Source organism: Coturnix japonica, chromosome 1 (assembly GCF_001577835.2).
Source record: "Coturnix japonica isolate 7356 chromosome 1, Coturnix japonica 2.1, whole genome shotgun sequence".
NCBI lineage: Eukaryota > Metazoa > Chordata > Aves > Galliformes > Phasianidae > Coturnix > Coturnix japonica.
The window spans coordinates 108,637,093-108,654,700 of record NC_029516.1 but is presented as its reverse complement, the minus strand read 5'-3'; the positions used below and the strand labels follow the sequence as shown (position 1 = coordinate 108,654,700).

The following is a 17,608-nucleotide window of genomic DNA, read 5'->3' as shown; positions in this document are numbered from 1 at the left end:
CTCCGTCTGTTGTTTCCAGTCTTTGGGGCAATAAAATTGGTGAGACCAAGACACTTTTGCTTTCCCTTTTGCCAAGAGTTATTATTCTGTTGTATTTCACGGTGAACATAAAGTCTGCATGATGGTTTTGTTGTGTTTTTTTTTTTACCCCCTAACTCAAAAGTGTGTGGTTTTGTATGAGACCTAAGGGAGGAATATATGAGTTGATCTTATCAGGATGAGTAACTAACTTCTCTAAGAACAGCTGTTTTTATTGAGTGTTCTTGGAGCTCATGTGATGGCTAAACTTTTTTTTTTTCTCCTTTTTGGAAAAAATACATATGCTGATCTAGAAGTGAGTCTTCAGATGTTGCAGAAACTACCTTAAATGAGTCCAAAGCTGAAGTTTCATATACATAGCATGGAGGTAGAAATGCATTTTATCCATACATCTTCATGGAAATAGCATTCTTCTTCATTTCTTTAGTAGTAACAGAACAGTCTTCATTGGACACAGATACCTTTATTTCCTTGTGTACATTTAAATGACCATACAACTCGCTTAGAGGCAGTTCTGTTGTTCTCCAACTTCTGCAGCAGTGAACAGAACAGTTCATATACAACAGTGTATATTTGAGGTCTGAATTTTCACCAGCTTTCCTTTTTAAGAAGTTTGAGCTGGATTTTAATCCTTAATACTGTTCTGTAACGAAGAGAAGGTCTCTAAAAGGAATGCAGTTTCAAATGCTTGGCAGAGCAAAATGTCAGTATTGTTAGGAAACAAGAATTCCTCCCTTACTGGCCAAAGAATGTGCTGTCTGTCTGATCTTGAAGAAGAAAAGTCTGCTTTTCTATACAAACCCGAATGCAGAAACTTTGAGAAGAAGTAAAGTTGCCCAGTAAAACCCATTTCAATACATTGAGTCAAAGAAACGTTGAAAGAAAAATCAACTAAATCAGAAGGAAAGCGTGTTGATTTATGTAGAACATCCATCAGTTTAGTAGTGTCAGAAGCAAGAAGTAGTTGGTGGCAAGTCAGGAAAATAATTCTCTTCTATTATGATGCTAAAACTAATTAAAAATTGAGGACAAGAAAAGAGAAGCAACTTGCACCTATAGAGAGTTTCCCTGTTATATCGATTTTTGCTCATGACTGGAAAATCCAAATGTGATTTCCACACATCTGCCATTGTCATTTAACCTGGCAGTCAGCTGAGCACCACAAAGCAGTTTACTCCCTCCCTCCTTCCTTCTGTAGTAGGATGGGGGGAGAAAATTGAACAACATTGAAGTGCAAAAACCTGTGGGCTGAGATAAAGACAATTTAAAAGGAAAGAAAGGAAGAAAATGAGATGCCATGATGCTAACGTTTAATATTCATGTGGAGGATGAAAGGTGAGTTTAAGTTGCCCAAGTGCAAGCTTCTACCACTGCTAGTGATATCTGTGGTAGTGTGCCTTACATCTTCTTCCTGCTTGAGGAGGTACGCATCTCTATAAAACCTCTGCCATTTGTGCCAGCACTATGGGAGTGTTGCAGATACTTTGGGAATCTTAAATGTTGTTGGTAGGGGAACAGAGTAACGTTTAGAGCAAAATGGTTGCTTAGAGATCTCCAGCTTTGCTGACTGCAATAGTAGCTTGAATGCCTAACTTATGTGCAGATCTTGGAATTTAGATGTATTAGTCTGAAATGAAGTTCCACCTGAAGAGTTTCAGCAGAAGAAACCTGTTTGACAAGTCTTTCCAGGTTTAAAGTAGGTCTTTATTTTTTTTTTCTTTTTAGAGGTCAAGACATAGGAGGAGGAGCTGAGGTTTGCTCAGCTCAGAGCAGAGGAGCTGATGGAGGCCTGATGGCGGCTGCAGCTCCTCACAGGGAGCAGAGGGGCAGCGCTGAGCTCTGCTCTGTGTGACAGCGACAGGGCCGGAGGGAACGGCATGGAGCTGTGCCAGGGGAGGGGCAGCTGGGGGTCAGGGAAAGGGGCTGCACCACAGGGCGGTGGGCATGGAACGGGATGCACAGGGCTGTGGGCACGGCCCCCAGTGCTGGAGTTCAAGGAGCGTCTGGACAACGCTCGCAGACATAGCGTTGGGTTTGAGTGGTGCTGTGTGGAGCCAGGGGTTGGACTCCGTGATCCTTGTGGGTCCCTTCCAATTTGGGATATTCTGTGATTGATTTTTTTTTTTAAATTTTTTTTTATTCTTACATGCTAGGAAAAAGGCACCTGCCTAACTGTTGGGAAGAATAGTCACAACAAATGACAGATGAAAATAGTTTGTATCAGCTGCAAAAGTTGAGATTTCTGAGTTAAAGTTTGAATTGTAATAACATCTGAAGTTTAGCAGATCGTGCTGCTTTGATGCTCAGAATTGAAATTTAAAAGTGGGAAAGTCAGATAAGAATACAATATTGATATGTGTTTAAAACTCAGAAGTACTTCCCAGTAAGCTTTACCTGTCTTGAGTTACCAGGTACCCAGGGAAGGAGTGTTACCTTATTAATATAGTTAGGAAAATAGTTTAGCTACGTGCACCTTGTTGTCTCTGCATTTATGGCAGCAGCAATCTCATTAAAAGGAGCTGCAGTGTCATAAAGCACAGGTTGTATTTCTGTTTTTTCTGCTTCACTGTCACGTGCATTTGGACATCAAAATTAAGTTACAAGAAGTAATTAAGTACGCCATTAACTGTCCAGTGCAGTATTATAACTTATTAAATAGCTTCATTTTTAGTTCCCAGTTTTCAGGCTTGCAGGAATATAATTGAAATAGATTTGGAAGATTGTAATCTGAAACTGAAAGGAGTACTGATTTTTCAGTATCAGAAAAAATTATAGGTACTTCATGAGTTTTTTTTATTCCATTTTATACCCATGGTTGAAATTAAACAATGGAGTCAAATTGTAAAATGATAGGGAATAATGTTACTATAGTGCTACAACTGGATGAAATGAAGCCCAGATTATTTAAAATGAACAGTTGCAATAATACTGATTTTCTATGAAAAGCAAAAATAGCTGTGCTTACATATTTACTTACATATTTAAAAGCTGTTCTGTCTTTCACATCCTTTTCATTACGTTCCTGTACAATTTTTTATATATATATTTATATATATATATTTTTTTTTTTATACACACACAGGGGGGGGGGGGGGGTGAGGGGTAAAAGGGAAAAAATGCACTTTCTTGCTTGGAGAAAACAATACCAAAAACCATTTAGGAGAATGAAAGTTCCAGTGCTAACCATTATCATCAGTCCAGTAGTCAGCAGAAAACACTTCATTCAAGCGTTATTTTCAAAGCAATATTTTAGGGCTGTGGGACTCTTAAAATTCTAACACAATAGCCATGGGTTAAAGAAACTGCTAATTCCCGATGTTTATGAAATCCCAGCATTCAGCAGAATGCAGGGAGTATTTGCACTGGGCTGGCATCAGTTGATAGAGCTCAACTCCCCAAGCTTCCTTCATTTGTGCCTTCATCTTTAGTCTGAATAGTTTCGTGCATCTCTGCTGAGCCTGCAAGGCTGAGATTAGTCCTGACTTTTGTGGAAAGTAAAGGGAAAAATCAGAAGATTTCAACTTTTTAAAAAACATAAAATGCAACCTAGTGCAAAATACAAAATCTGTCAGCATTCCTTAAAGGTGTGAGGCAGGTCAAGGGGATCCACAATCCACAAGCCTATGGATTATATATGGGCTGCTTGTTCAGTTCACACATTTATCTTATTCTTAAGTGAGAAACAGTTGCTGTTTATTATTTCCTAACATGCAACACAAGCATTTACTCATAAAATCCAAGCTGAGAACACAGTTCTTGTAGCTGCTTATGGAAGACATAGGTACAGAAATCAAAAGAAACTCTTTCAATCTGCTTGCATTTGAGGAAGTAGGAAGTCTCTTTCCACCTTTGTGCATATTTAAGGCTGTTTTCTGACAAACTGCTAGCTAAAGGCTTCAGCCTTTCTTTTCATGCTTCCTCCCTCAATGGAATAGCTGAGCTTTTGTAACTGTCCCTACTTTGAAGTTCTCTAGTGGATCCAGACTGGTTTAAGTATCCCCTATCCTCGTTTTTTTTTTCTCTACTTAGGAGTCAGTGTGGCCATTTTCTTCAAAAGGGGCATGTTAAGAATATAAATCCTTATTCCGTTAAGAGTCTTCTCCTGCACTCAGCTGGTTAGTAAATAATACTTGCTTTCAGAAGATATGAAATGGATTTGTGGTCATTCTAGGTGTTTCTTATCAAGTAGACTCTTATATGTGTCTGTTGGAGAAATTCTAATCAATTTTGCAGTAAGTAAAGTTATTATGAAAGCTCAGACAGACTGTTCTGTCATTATTTACCAAGAGGTCTGTCTCAAAAATAAACAAGACTTTTTGGATCAGGATCTAATTTCCTGAAGGTGCTCTTGCACTAAGAGTGATATTTCATAGATAAACCAAATAGTTTTTATTACTTTTTAAGCTGAAAAATTGGAGAAAGATGTTTTCTCAAGGTGGAGATGCAGTGGTTGGAAAAAATCTCTTTCACTGAGGTCACTGAGTCAAATAAAGCAGATTCCTTCCAGTAGGTTACACAGGAAAGCATCCAGGTGGGTTTTGAATATCTCCAGAGAAAGAGACTCCATCATCTCTCTGGGCAGCCTGTTCTAGGGCTCTGTCACCCTCACAGTAAAGAAGTTCTTCCTCATGTTCAAATGGAACATCATGTATTCCAGTTTGTGTCCACTGGTCCTTGTTTTGTCATTGGGCACCAAAGGCAACAGCCTGGCCCCATCTGCTTTACTCTCACTCTTTCAGCATTTCAGCATTTATAAACATTGATGAGATCCCCTCTCAGCCTTCTCTTCTCCAGGCTGAACAGCCCCAGGTCTCTCAGCCTTCCCTCCTACAGGAGATGCTCCAGGCCTCTCATCATCTCTGTGGCTCTTTCCAGAAGTTCTGTCTTTCTTGAAATGAGGAGCCCAGAACTGGACACAGCACTGCAGATGTGGCCTCACCCAGGTAGAGAAGAGAGGAATGATCACCTCCTTCAACCTGCTGGCCATGCTCTTTTTAATGCACCTCAGGATACTGTTGGCCTTCTTGACCACAAGGACACATTGCTAGCTCACGTTCACCCTGCTGTCTGCAGGGACACCCAGATCTCTGCAGTTCTTCCTTCCAGCAGGTCAGCCCCTAACCTGTACTGATACATGCACTTACTCCTCCCCAGATGTAGGTATGTGCACTTGCTCTTGTTGAACCTCATCAGGTTTTTTTCTCAGCCCAGCTTTCCACCCTGTCCAGGTCTTGTTGAATGGCAGCAAGATTAAAAACTGATCAATGTTTCTTGAGGGAAATTCCTAGAGTATTTTAAGAGTACAAGATTACATAATGCTGTGTGAATGTTGTTATGACTGGGTGACAGACAGTTCACCGATTGGTTCACAGGGTTTTTTGCTTCTTGATTGTTTTTGCAAAATGTGAACAGTATTCATGAGAAGGGAATGTGATTGATTTCACTTCTTCTAGCAAAATTTTGGCCTTGAAGCTTCGTATTCATGCAGACTGAAACCATAAGTCAGTCACAGAACATGTCACATCACCACTTGCTTTGGTATATCAGCATAAAGCCCTGATGCAGTGCTCTAGTGGCACTGCCTGAGGAATGACAGTAATGTACTGCTACTCCAGGGCATGCAGTCAGTATTGTCAATTGTCTCTACTCATGTTTGTTGATCTTTATTGATGCTTTCAGTCTTTCCATTGCTTTGAGAAGGACTAAATTCTTACAAGCATGTAGGGTGAGATTATAGAATTATAGCTGAATGGTGCCACTTTCTGAAGGGCGTGACCTTGCCTGTTTTTCAGTGATCTTTTTGTGTCACTGAACTTTGTGTCAGAATTTTCCATGAGAAAAGAAAAAAAAAAATAAATTAGTCAGAGAAATGTTTCAGATAAATTAGACATAGATGCTTTTCTTGTTAAGAGATTTCTTTCTGTCATATTTCTAGAATAGCATTTAGTTAGGTAGGATGTTTCCTCTTCCAGTGAAGCCTGGTTTTTATTCTGATGTCCAGTTATGTTGAGCAGCATCTTTCGGCTTGAATACTCCCAGTGTTAACAGCAGTGATTTTCTAGAAGATAGTAAAGATGCATCGCTTCACCGTTTTGGAAAAGCAGTGTTGTGTCTTCTGTATTTTGTAGACACCGTGGAAAAAATAGGGGATATATATCCTATAAATAAAATAAAACAAAATGCTTCTGAATCAGGGAACTCTTTCAGCTTGTTTCAGGTAGCAGGAATTATCAGGCATTAGAGCACTGTGTGGAAGTCCAGGAGGGAGATCTCTGGGTGTAGAACAGGAGAGCTCTGAGAACTGATCACTTCCTTTCAATGTACTTGTGGCTAAAAGAGCAGTAAATCCTGAGGTTTTTTTTTCAAGGTGTTCAGATTTGGATTAGTATTGATTTTCATCTTGATGCTTTTTTCAGTAGCTACAGTAGTTCTTCTGGGTGTTACTTTAAATGAGATCAGGTATTTAAAAGGTTCATGTGTTGTGACAGTTTGAAAATGAAATTGAAGTGGATGTTTATATTGTTCAGCATGTGTGTCATCAGACATTCTAAAAGGGATTAATTTTTTCATTGCTTGTCTTCAGTCCAGCCTATGTATGCTGTTAATAGCGGGATATCGTTATAAGTTGGAAAAGATGTGTAATGTAGATCTGACTTATCAAGTAACTGAAGCAATCAACTGCCTATCTTTTCACATTCCCATGTTCTGTGATCTTAAAGCTTCTCCGTCATGTTACTAACATTCAGGTGCTGCATGGTCTGATGAATGATGATGATAATCATTTTGGCCCAGTGATAGATGCGCTCAGTTCACAGGGATAGGCACTGGCGCTCATACTTTGAACAGATAAAAATCGTTCAGCTTTGAGAGTAACTAAGTGACAAAAGTCACAGGAACACCTCTTGAAAGTGTAATTCATACCCGGCACAAGGCATTTAAAGATGAATTTCTGACATCTAACATTTTTTTTTTTTTTCATAAAGGAATTCCTAAGTGTTGCATGTCTGCTGCATATGATTTTGCATTACATTTGGCTTGATCTCAGAGATATTTACCAAATGAGCAATGGTTTCCATTGTTACATTTTCCAGAATGCTTTTTTCTCTTTTTTTTTTTTTTTTCCCCTCTTATGCTCAGGGAGCAGAGGGAAACCAATAGGAAAGAAAGGACTGAATAGATCTTATTAATTTCACTTTCTTCACTTTTGTTTTACAGGAGACACATGAAATTGTGGCTATCAAGAAATTCAAAGACAGTGAAGGTAACCTTTTCTGTTCACAGCTTTTCATGTGAATAACTGCTCTGTTAATATCTTTCCAGTTAAAAGAAGAAGTCTCATACATCAATACATGATTTTAAAATGGTTATGATTTATTAGCTTTCTAAATGTTATTTTATTTTATTTATTTATATCATATTTATTATATAATTATTATTATCATATTATTTATATCATATTTATATATATCATGCAATAAAAGTCTTTCATTGCAGCTATTTTGTTAAATGCTTGGAGGATGTAACTGATCTTTTAGCCTTACTGTTCAGAAATCTGTTTTAAATCCCTGTTAAAGAATGCTGGTAGTTGTTTAACTGTGTTGGTCATCTTGACCAGGTAATGAAGGTACTTCAGAATCACATGTTGGACCTCAGTATGTCTATTCAGTGTATATCAAAGGGAATGAGTCTCCAGCATTAAGCCCCAAACAGGATTATGGTATAAGACAGTATACAAATGAAAACAAAAGAAAGACAACATAGCCATTAGGTTTTGCTTTCTATTGGTTTATGTGATTGATGACTGCTTTTCGGAATTGTAGCTGTTTACAAGTTTCTGGATATGTGACAGAACTTCCTTTGATGAATTTGATTCAGTCCATTTCACATCTGTCTTGCTAATACGGTGGTTCATTACAAATCTGAATATACAGTAATTATTTCTATTGCCATTTTTGTTTCGCTGAATTACTGCTGTTTGACATATGCATGCTAAATGTTCTGGAAAGTGTCTGGTTATAGAAGTAATGCAATCAGGCTGATGCAAGCCAGCACTGAGCACTCAGTTTTAAAATGGAATGATTTAGATTACTCTAAATTATACGTATTTTTACTAAAAACATTTGTGGTGATACTATTTTACTTCCTTCTCTCCTCTTGCTACAATTCAGGATTTTTTCTGTTTTCTGATGATGACTGTATACATTGACATGACCTGTGTTATGCTCTCCTCTGCAAAACCATTTTTGCTTTTTGCTTTCTTGGAAAAGCAGTTTCTCTTCCTCATGTCTTATTCCTCTGTCTTTACAGTACATGATGTGCTAGTGGGATTTAGTTCTGAATTCATGCATTCATATCCCATTTAATATTCTTCAGTTGTGGATAACAGCGCTAATATTAAAAAGTTGGCTTCTAAGTGTGCATGGGCAATTGCACTGAGTTATTGGATTTCATTTGACTAAATGAAGAACAAAAGCTAATATATTCTACTCTATTGTACTTCACATTTTGTTGGTGCTCTCCTGAATGATAAACATGATAAGTACAAAGCTTTAGTAAAACACTTTTTAGCAGCTATATTATCAGAATAATAGTTCAATTTCTTGACTCAGAATCAAAGATTCATAGATTAATTGTATCTGTGGTTACTCTACTTCCTGCTCTCTGTGGCTACTACAGTGGTCTGCATTGCTGAATTTCCATTAAAAGCTTTGTTTGGACAATTGAAATGATTCTTCTGTCCTAAATTGTAATTGATTTTGAAGAATAAATTCACAAACAGATCTAGTCAAGGCTGTTCAGAAATGATCATTCCAGTGTTAGTACTGTGAACATAACCTTGCCAGGGCTTCATGCACATGATAGGTACACATGAGGTAGAAGAGACGCCGGTACATATACATGCATGTTTTTGAAGGGTACATTGTGCTCTTTGTAATGGAAAAGAGAGACATGCAAATTATTGCTTCGTATTAAACAGTATTTTCTTCAACTGGAAACCACAATGGTTAAGAAGTGTGGACTATGAAGGATATATAATGACTGGACAGTCATCAGGTACCTCTCTTCCAGTGCAGAAACATCCAGGCAGCACAGAGAGCCTGCAGTATAAAAAAGAAGTCTTTTTCTCCATAGTACCCAGATACAGAGATTTTAATCAAAAGAAATATTCATAACAATTTATTAAGTCTTTTTGTTTTTAATGAATTTTACTTTCTCACTTTTGCACTCTAGAAAATGAAGAAGTCAAAGAAACCACTTTACGAGAGCTTAAAATGCTTCGCACTTTAAAGCAGGAGAACATAGTGGAGCTGAAGGAAGCCTTCAGAAGAAGAGGAAAATTATACTTAGTTTTCGAATATGTGGAAAAAGTGAGTTGAGTTTGTACTGTCTTTACCACAGTTAAATCATCAGCTTAATGGAAAAGTCTTTAAAACATCTATAGTTTTAGGTATTAAACTACTGTCATCTATAGAGAGGAATAGGAGAAAAACTCTAATATGATCTGAATTGTTATAATTAAACATTTAGAGTGACAAAACGGTACCGATAACTTTATTATTGTTTTTACATCATTTGTTGGTTCTCAAAAAAAAAAAAAGAAAAAATTCCACATATGAACAGAAACATGTTCAAATTATGTAGGTTGGAATACTGCATTTTAGTTTTTTATGTGAAGAAAATGTTCCATCTAGATACTTCATTTTAATTGTAAAGTTGATTCACTGTCATGTGTTATGTTGGGTAATGAATTCAGACATCATCTTTCAAAACAAGATCATAGGATTTTGACCTTGGAATCTGTGGCAACTTTCTCCATCTCTGCCTGTTAAAAATACATTTTCTGTTCGTGTATTTCTGCAACAAGTCCACTATCAGTAGTTGCTTAGAGGGATTTGGCAAAGATCGCTGTAATTATTTCCAATCCTGACCTCATTCAAAGTGATCCCAAAATGTTCTTGGATTGGCCTACCTATTGCCAAGTACCCTGGTCTGTTTCTAGGGAAAAACAACCTAGAACGGATTGGTCTTAAAATAGTTTTATAATCCTTGCGATGGTAAGGATGACCTTACCCTTATGTCTTAACTATCAAGGAAATCATTTGATGGTGTATTTAGATATACAAAGTAAAAGTAAACGTAGGCTTAAATATATGTATTTGTGTAGCTTTCAGGAGGTATAATTGCCTAGATCCAAATTTTCATTTAATATCCTGCCAGTGTGATTTTGTAGTACAGCTGAGTGCTATTCCTTTAAAGTCAGGTCATTTCAGTCTTGTGTCTCCCGTACATACTGTACAATTTAGTGTGTGGTATAACTTCATTGTATAATGTGAGATGACCAGTTCTAGGCCACAGCTTGGCAGCAGACAATTTTATATTTCACCAGATTAGCAACTCATGACGTGGTGGACCTTATTTAGCTGTAACATCCAACATTTGGCTTGTTTCATCCATATTCCTTGTGATCCAGATACTCGGACATGTATTTAATTTGGTGCTATAGTTGAATTAGCTAAGCTCACGCTAGTATTATTTACGGAACCATAGCCCTGCAGCGCTCGGTTCCAGACTACTGAAATTCATATTTAGTCTAATCTTTTCTATTTCCCTTAGTGTTTTCACATAGGATCTCACTGTGTTGATGCTTCTCTTTTTGTTCATATTTATAACACCAAATTATTGACTTATTTATCCAGAACTACAGGCCACTGTGTGGACTAGAATCTAACTAAAATCAATACAGTTCCTTAGCAGAAGGGTTCCTTTTCTGAGATCTGAGCTGCAAGGAAACTTGCTTTCAAGCACACAAGTTCCAGTATTTATTTGTAGATTGCAAAATTCAGAAATACTTCCAAATATTTTCAGTCTCCTTTTGTTTTGTCTTACATTTATGTTCATTAAAATATCTTCCAAGGGAAATCTCCAATGTTATTATATGGCTAAAGAAAACATTTGTCAGAGATAAATTTATTTTAAATGAAAAATCTGTTCAACTGCTTAAATTCTTAATACAGTGAGTTGTGTAAGGCGATACAGCCAAAATGCTTATTTCCATATCTGTATTCAGTAAATTCTTTTTGTCAGCAAGTTGGCTGATGCTGCCCATTATTCACTCAATTAAGAGTACAAACTCCATTGTACTTGAAATTGTGCAAAATTGGAGATATTTGCTAACATAATGGAAATCTAAATATCCTTTCTCAAAGAGGAAACTAACCAGTTTTTATTGTTCATTACCAATTAAAGCAAACCATTTAATTTTTAGCTAAGTATATTCATTAATAGTTAATGTGGACATAGGACTACAGTAACTAAGATACCTAAGGTTTCTACAGCAGATGTGTATCTGTAGGATATTCTGGAGATTACTGTTTATGTCCCTGTGAGGCATTTTTACCTCTGTTACCTCATTCTCATTAGCAGTAATATGTTGCTTTAGGTATACCCATTCATGTGTAGACGTGGTTTGTGATTAGTCGCAGCCTGGTATGCGAAAGCTATAGGACTAGCTTAATAAATAAGAAAACAGTATATTAAACTGTAGTAGGATATTTACAAACTATTGTAATTCATTAATTTTTCTCACAACCCCAGTAAACTGGTGATTGTTGGAGCAACTTTTTATACAGAAGTGACTATTAGGAATTTTTAAGTGAGTTGATGACAGCCTTTTAAGGAATTGTGGTACATTTGCAGTTCATCTTTAATTGTCTTCACAAATGCTTTTTTAGAATGAAATTAGCTAGTACTGTGTTTGTGATTAAAATACATTCCGTAAATGTTAAACTACATTTGTTTGTTTTTCTTTTTTCATAGCCAGACTCTGTGGTGTAACTCTGTTGCTTCAGAAAGCTGAAACTGGGTTATGTTCAAGCTACTAAAATATAACTCTTTTAAATAATGTCTTTTAAACATTTAGAATATGCTTGAATTGCTAGAAGAAATGCCAAATGGAGTTCCACCAGAAAAAGTGAAAAGCTATATCTACCAGCTAATTAAAGCAATTCATTGGTGTCATAAGAATGATATCGTTCATAGAGGTGAGTGCATAGTTCTGCCTATGGAAATGCGCTCCAAAAAGAGTTCACTTTCTACAGGGAAAGATGTTGCAGCTTGAAGGAATTTGCATTTAACATAAATATAAGCAATAACTCTTTGTCAACAAAACAATCTGTAGATTTGGCTGAGTATTAAGCCCACAACATGACTTCAAATTTCTTTAGAACTGGATTCATCTACATAGAAAGTTTGCTGTCCACTGTCTTTGGCGTACGAGTAAAGATTGTATTAAATGAACAGTAAACTAAAACTGTAAAAACAGTAAAGTAAAACATTGATAAAGAAAAAGGAATTTTTAAACAATTTTGGGAATTCAATTATTTTACTTTTGAATCTGATAGTAGATAGTTTGGATGTGATTAGTAGAAAAACAACACAGAACAAGCTTGGTTCTTGGTGTTTTACTTCTGCTGAAGGCATATCTTCCCAACTTCCATGAGTTCAGCTCCCTCTAAATTTTAAGCAATTACAGTACTTGCTTTGTTTGATTTTTATCTGGTTTTATGTATTTTATCCTCATTTAGTAAAATTGTATTCTGCTTTATGGCTTTACAGGAGTAACATTTATAATTTTCCGAATAAATTGGAATTCTTGTACAATATACTATTTTAGTAGAGACTGATCAAAACATAGGTGAGAGTTTGACATATTTTGTAAAGCAGTTTGAAAAAGAAGTATTCCATACACAGTTACCACAATATCCATACAGGAATAAGAAACAGGCTTAAAACTAGAAAGCACACTCTTTATATAGAAACAAGAAAGCACAACACAACATTTTACCAGTTAACTGGGTAATTAAAAGACAGGTTATTGTATTATCGTGCAGTATGCACTATTCTGCATTTTCTTTTGCTCTCTAGGAATGTCTGTAAACACATTTCATCTTCCCCTGTTTTGTTGGGAAACACTTCAAAAGACTTCATGTGACAGAAAGTAAATTCTTCTTGTCCACAAGCAGAGCAGCTGGAAGCTTATTGAGCAATTGGTCTTGTAATGCTTTGTTTATGTTTATCTAAATATATTGTTATAAAATAATATTTTTGATAGAGCTCAAAATTAAGTAGAGAAGTTAACAGCTATCTTTTCTTTCTTTGTTACTCAATGCTTTAGATATCAAACCAGAGAATCTCTTAATAAGCCACAATGATGTTCTGAAATTGTGTGACTTTGGTAAGTTCAATAGATTCACTTCTTACCTTTTTAAAGAAAATCTCTTGGCATGGAGCTTTACCTCGTTCTCGTGAAAGTTCTACAGTGCATGTTGTTGAAAACCCTTTCTCATGGTCAGAACTGGTAACTTATTCAGGTTAAGGCTATTACTGTAGTTTGAAATATCTATGCTCTTGTATACTTCGTGAAATACCATCTACTAGATTAAGAGAAATGCTGCACTTGTTGTCTCACCATGTGTTGGGCAAGGATTTATTAGTACTGTTATTGGCTTGGACATAAGAATAGCAGAGGTGATAAACTGAGACGGGCAGAACTGTAGATTTATCTAGCTTTTGTATTTAAGAAAAGATTCCAACTTCATAAAGGCATTTTCACTTCTTATATGTTAATATACTTCTTACATTGTTAGGTGTGTCAATCCTCTATTGTATTAAACAAAGAAGATTGTGTCAACATACAATTAGTGAGTGAATAGCTGGAGGGGTAGAGCCAGAGCTGTACATGTGCTGTTAACTTTGATATTTCCTGACTTATCAAAAACTGTTTAATGTCAGCTTTAAGGCTTTGTACAAGCAGCACCCAAGAACACGACAAAATTGCCTATGTGAGTAATCCCCAGAAGACAGCAGGGTGGCATATACACTGTTCCAACAATCTCTATTTTTCTTCTATATGCTACATAAACACAGAATAAGACACTCTAAATAACTTACATCTTGGCTTGGTAAAATAGAATCCAATTCCATGCAGCTACCCAAGGTCACTTTGAAAGCTGTCATTTCATACCCCTGCAATTTTGAATGAAAAGAGGAACCATTCAAAAAAACAAATAAATAAATTGCAGTAGGTTTTTGGGAAAACAGAACAAACACTGGTATCTTGCAGTGCTGCTTATTTCTTTCAGTCTTAAAGGCATTTTTGTTTAAACATTCAGAACCAGCAAGCATTCCAGGAAAAGCCTTAGAATATCCAGTCCATGTGAGTTCTTTGGAACGAGGGCTGTTTATTTTGCAACCCCAGGAAATGCATAGGTCTGGCAGCACATAATGGTGCTGGTGTCCAAAGCATGTGGCTCTTTGGCCCTGTCTCCAGCCAAGAGCCTGCAGCTAGCCCTGCTGTGGCTGTCCTCTCCTACCTACTCTCTCCTTTCAGCATTCCTCATAGCCCCAGGCTCTGGCTGGCACCATGTGCTTTGGACTCCTCTGCCTCTTAGGGAGATTAGCAAACAATCAGCAGAAAGCACCTGCTGGTGACCAACACGTGTTCCAATCAAGACTAATAGTGCCATGATCAGGAACACCCTATAGGCATTCTCCCTTCCTCCCTCCATCTTTGTCCTCCTGAGGGTAAGGCTCACCAGCTGAGTTGGCATTTGCCACCAGCCCTTTGTGCTCCTGAACTCCTGTCAGCAGCCTTCCTGCAGGAATTCTAAAGGAAAATCAAAAGCCAAACAAATCACACAGTCACATCTGGGACAGTGATTTTCTCGCCAAAGATGAAGTGAGGTCTGCCAGTAGAGATGATGTGCTTAGTCCGTAGGCTTGCTCACGTTGCATCTTCAAACCAGGATGTATTTCTGCTGCTGGAAAAGAAATAGAACAAAGGCATCCTGATTTTGTTGTTCATGTGGATTTGTTTTAATTTTGCATATAGTGTCAGACTTAGCTGAATTTAAAATTCAGAACAACTCTTAATACTTGTTATCCACGTTACCTTTTAGCCTTACTGCTAATTGACATTATTAGTGGCAGCTTAAGTCACTGATGTAAAAACAGATTAGCCACAAGAGTCAATTGCATGTGCATATATGAGGATGGAAGAATTTGCCCTTTTATACGGTATAACATGCTGCCTGCCTACTTAGCTTGCTTCACGTTTTGGAACAAAAATACTAATTGTATACAGTGCTGCATTCCTCATTATATCAACAAATGCAAATAAAAAATACATCCATCCATCTCAATGCAGATTTGAAGTAATTGGAATATCTCAGTGGACATGACATTTTTCTATTCGAACTGATTTGAGTTTTTAATAAGATAGTTCTTGTTAAAAGAAGAATCGTTGTGCCATGTTCTGTACATATCGTACTAGAAAAGATGAGATTGTGTGGTGCTTGCCTGGACACATGTTGTGTGGGTGTAATTTCTACCAATAGAAATGGGAAAAGAGAACAGCACAAAAGGCCAGTTACAACAGATGCATCTGAATTGTTGGAAATTGTTAAGCATTCTGACTAGTATGCTTGCTTTTTCGAAACCAAGACTTCAAAATTACTTGCTTTAAAAATTTCTTTCTATGATGCATAAGCATAAAAATCATGAAGTGCGACTGGAAAAGACCTCAAGAAATTCTCTAGCTCTTCCACCCACTCAGAGAAATGATTAAGTATGTCTGTGTCATTCTTGGCAGGCGTTTGCTTAACTTACTCTTAAAGATCTCAGTAATGGAGGTTTCTTAGTGTTCTTAGGCACCTAGTGAAGACCTTGCATGTCATTGGACAGTTGCACAATATGATATTTGGAGGTCCTTTTAAACTGAACTATTCTGTTAATGTTAGAACGCTTTACTTTGTCTGATTGAGTTGGTCTTATTTCTCTATAAGAAACAGACAATCTTATGAACTGCTTTTTCCCCCTCACACCTTCAGCCTTGGCATCTGTCCTCCCCTTCTGCATTGTCTGAAGTCCTTTGATGAAGTGTCTTGTTTTGTTTGTTTATCCATCTTGTATTGAAATAATTGTATAAGTTCTGTTGCTTTCATAGTTGCTCTCACTCAAATCACTTTCCATCTTCATGTTCTACTCTGTTATTCCTCACTGATAAGTTTGGTCAAGTCTTCTCCCTAGTTACTTTCTCCTGCTTTTGCATAAAAATTATTCCAATTACCTCAGCACAATTTGGGGGGTGGATCAGTATGCTAGCTATGCCACAAAATGAGCAATTCTGCTGTTATGAAGTATTGTGTTTTCTTGAATTACCAATTCCACCCATCATCGCTCAGTATGATAACGAGTCAGAGCAGTGTATAAAATGGTTTCCTACATCACGTGGCAATATGTAGGTGCAACTGAAGCCCATGGTTTTTCCATTTATGTTTTAACAACTCCATTCTACACCTGATCTGTCAAAGTTGAGGCCTGCTGATTTATTTTTTCAGATTCCATTAGCTGCTGTTGATTCCCTAGACACAGCACCTGCTGGCTGCAACCAGGTTACAATGGAATGTCCTGGAGGAAAGCCCCATACATTAGCACATGTACTGTGTGATGTGATCATTTGTATCATGTGGCGCTAGTATCTTTCTCCTTTCTCTCAGGATAGGGCTTCCCACCATTTGTTCGTGATGTCCCATTTGTTCACGATGGCTCTTGGTTTTCTTATGTTTAAAATCATGAATGAGAGAATTTCCACTGACAAGATTAATGAGATCACATAATTTCAAATAGAGACAGAGCTGCCTAGAGCAGTTCTAGATATAATAATATTTAGAAATGTACCCAATCCCAATGTACTCTTTAAGTAAACTAAAAAATAATAATTTTAAGTTTTATAGTGAGATCCATAATTTTTAGCAAAACCATGGGAACAGATGAAAAATATTCTTGTTTTGGGATAACTTTGTGATTTCTCTTCCTCACTGTACGTGCCTTTCCATTTACTAACTTTTAAAAGGGAGAGGTGTCTAAGAAGAAACAATAGCTGTAACTTGTATCACTAACAGCTTTATTATTAGACTGGTAGTTTGAGAAAACGGTCTCTGCACCCAAACATTTACTGCAAGTTGGTGTAAATTAGTGTAACCACAGAGCCCTGGGATCTTTCATGCTAATGCTGCCAAGTGAGACACTTTCATAATACTAGAAACAAATCAGTAAATAAATGACAGCTTTACAAGCATAAATGTGTGGGAAGATCATTTTTGGCAGCTTCTGCATGAGAACTCAAAAATAAAGAAAAAATAATATAACATTTATGTAGCTCTTATTTTGGAAGTGAAATCATCCCTTATATCTCTGAAAGATCTTGAGCTTTTTATTCTGTCTTTGTTGCTCATGCAACAGTGAAAAGATTCCTGGTGATTTCACCAAAGTAAATTTTCTACTGATTTTTAGTACAGCATTCCAATTAAAGAAGCTTTTTAAAAATGTTGCTTCCACATTTCAGTCCCCTAAATTTGGCTCAGTTTGAGCTGTAGCTCTATAGCAAAGTCTTGCTGCCGAGAGCTGTCAGACCTCAGTCTCTAATTAATTTGATAGTTAGGTGCTCTATACATTACCGAAACAATGCTAGCAGCTGCCCTGGAGTACTACATGAAGAATCTAGTGATAT

The 17,608-nt window shown here is 36.9% G+C and overlaps 1 protein-coding gene across 7 annotated transcripts in view; it reads left to right on the top strand.

Moving 5' to 3' along the window:
* CDKL5 (cyclin dependent kinase like 5) overlaps positions 1-17,608 on the top strand; it is a 117,178-nt gene that overhangs the window by 60,210 nt on the left and 39,360 nt on the right. For all 7 annotated transcript variants that reach the window (XM_015886105.2, XM_015886096.2, XM_015886114.2 and 4 more), the window contains exons 4-7: positions 7,255-7,300; positions 9,271-9,407; positions 11,960-12,080; positions 13,214-13,273. In XM_015886105.2, the coding sequence (XP_015741591.1) occupies positions 7,255-7,300; positions 9,271-9,407; positions 11,960-12,080; positions 13,214-13,273 (364 nt within the window). The remainder of the gene's footprint in view (positions 1-7,254; positions 7,301-9,270; positions 9,408-11,959; positions 12,081-13,213; positions 13,274-17,608) is intronic.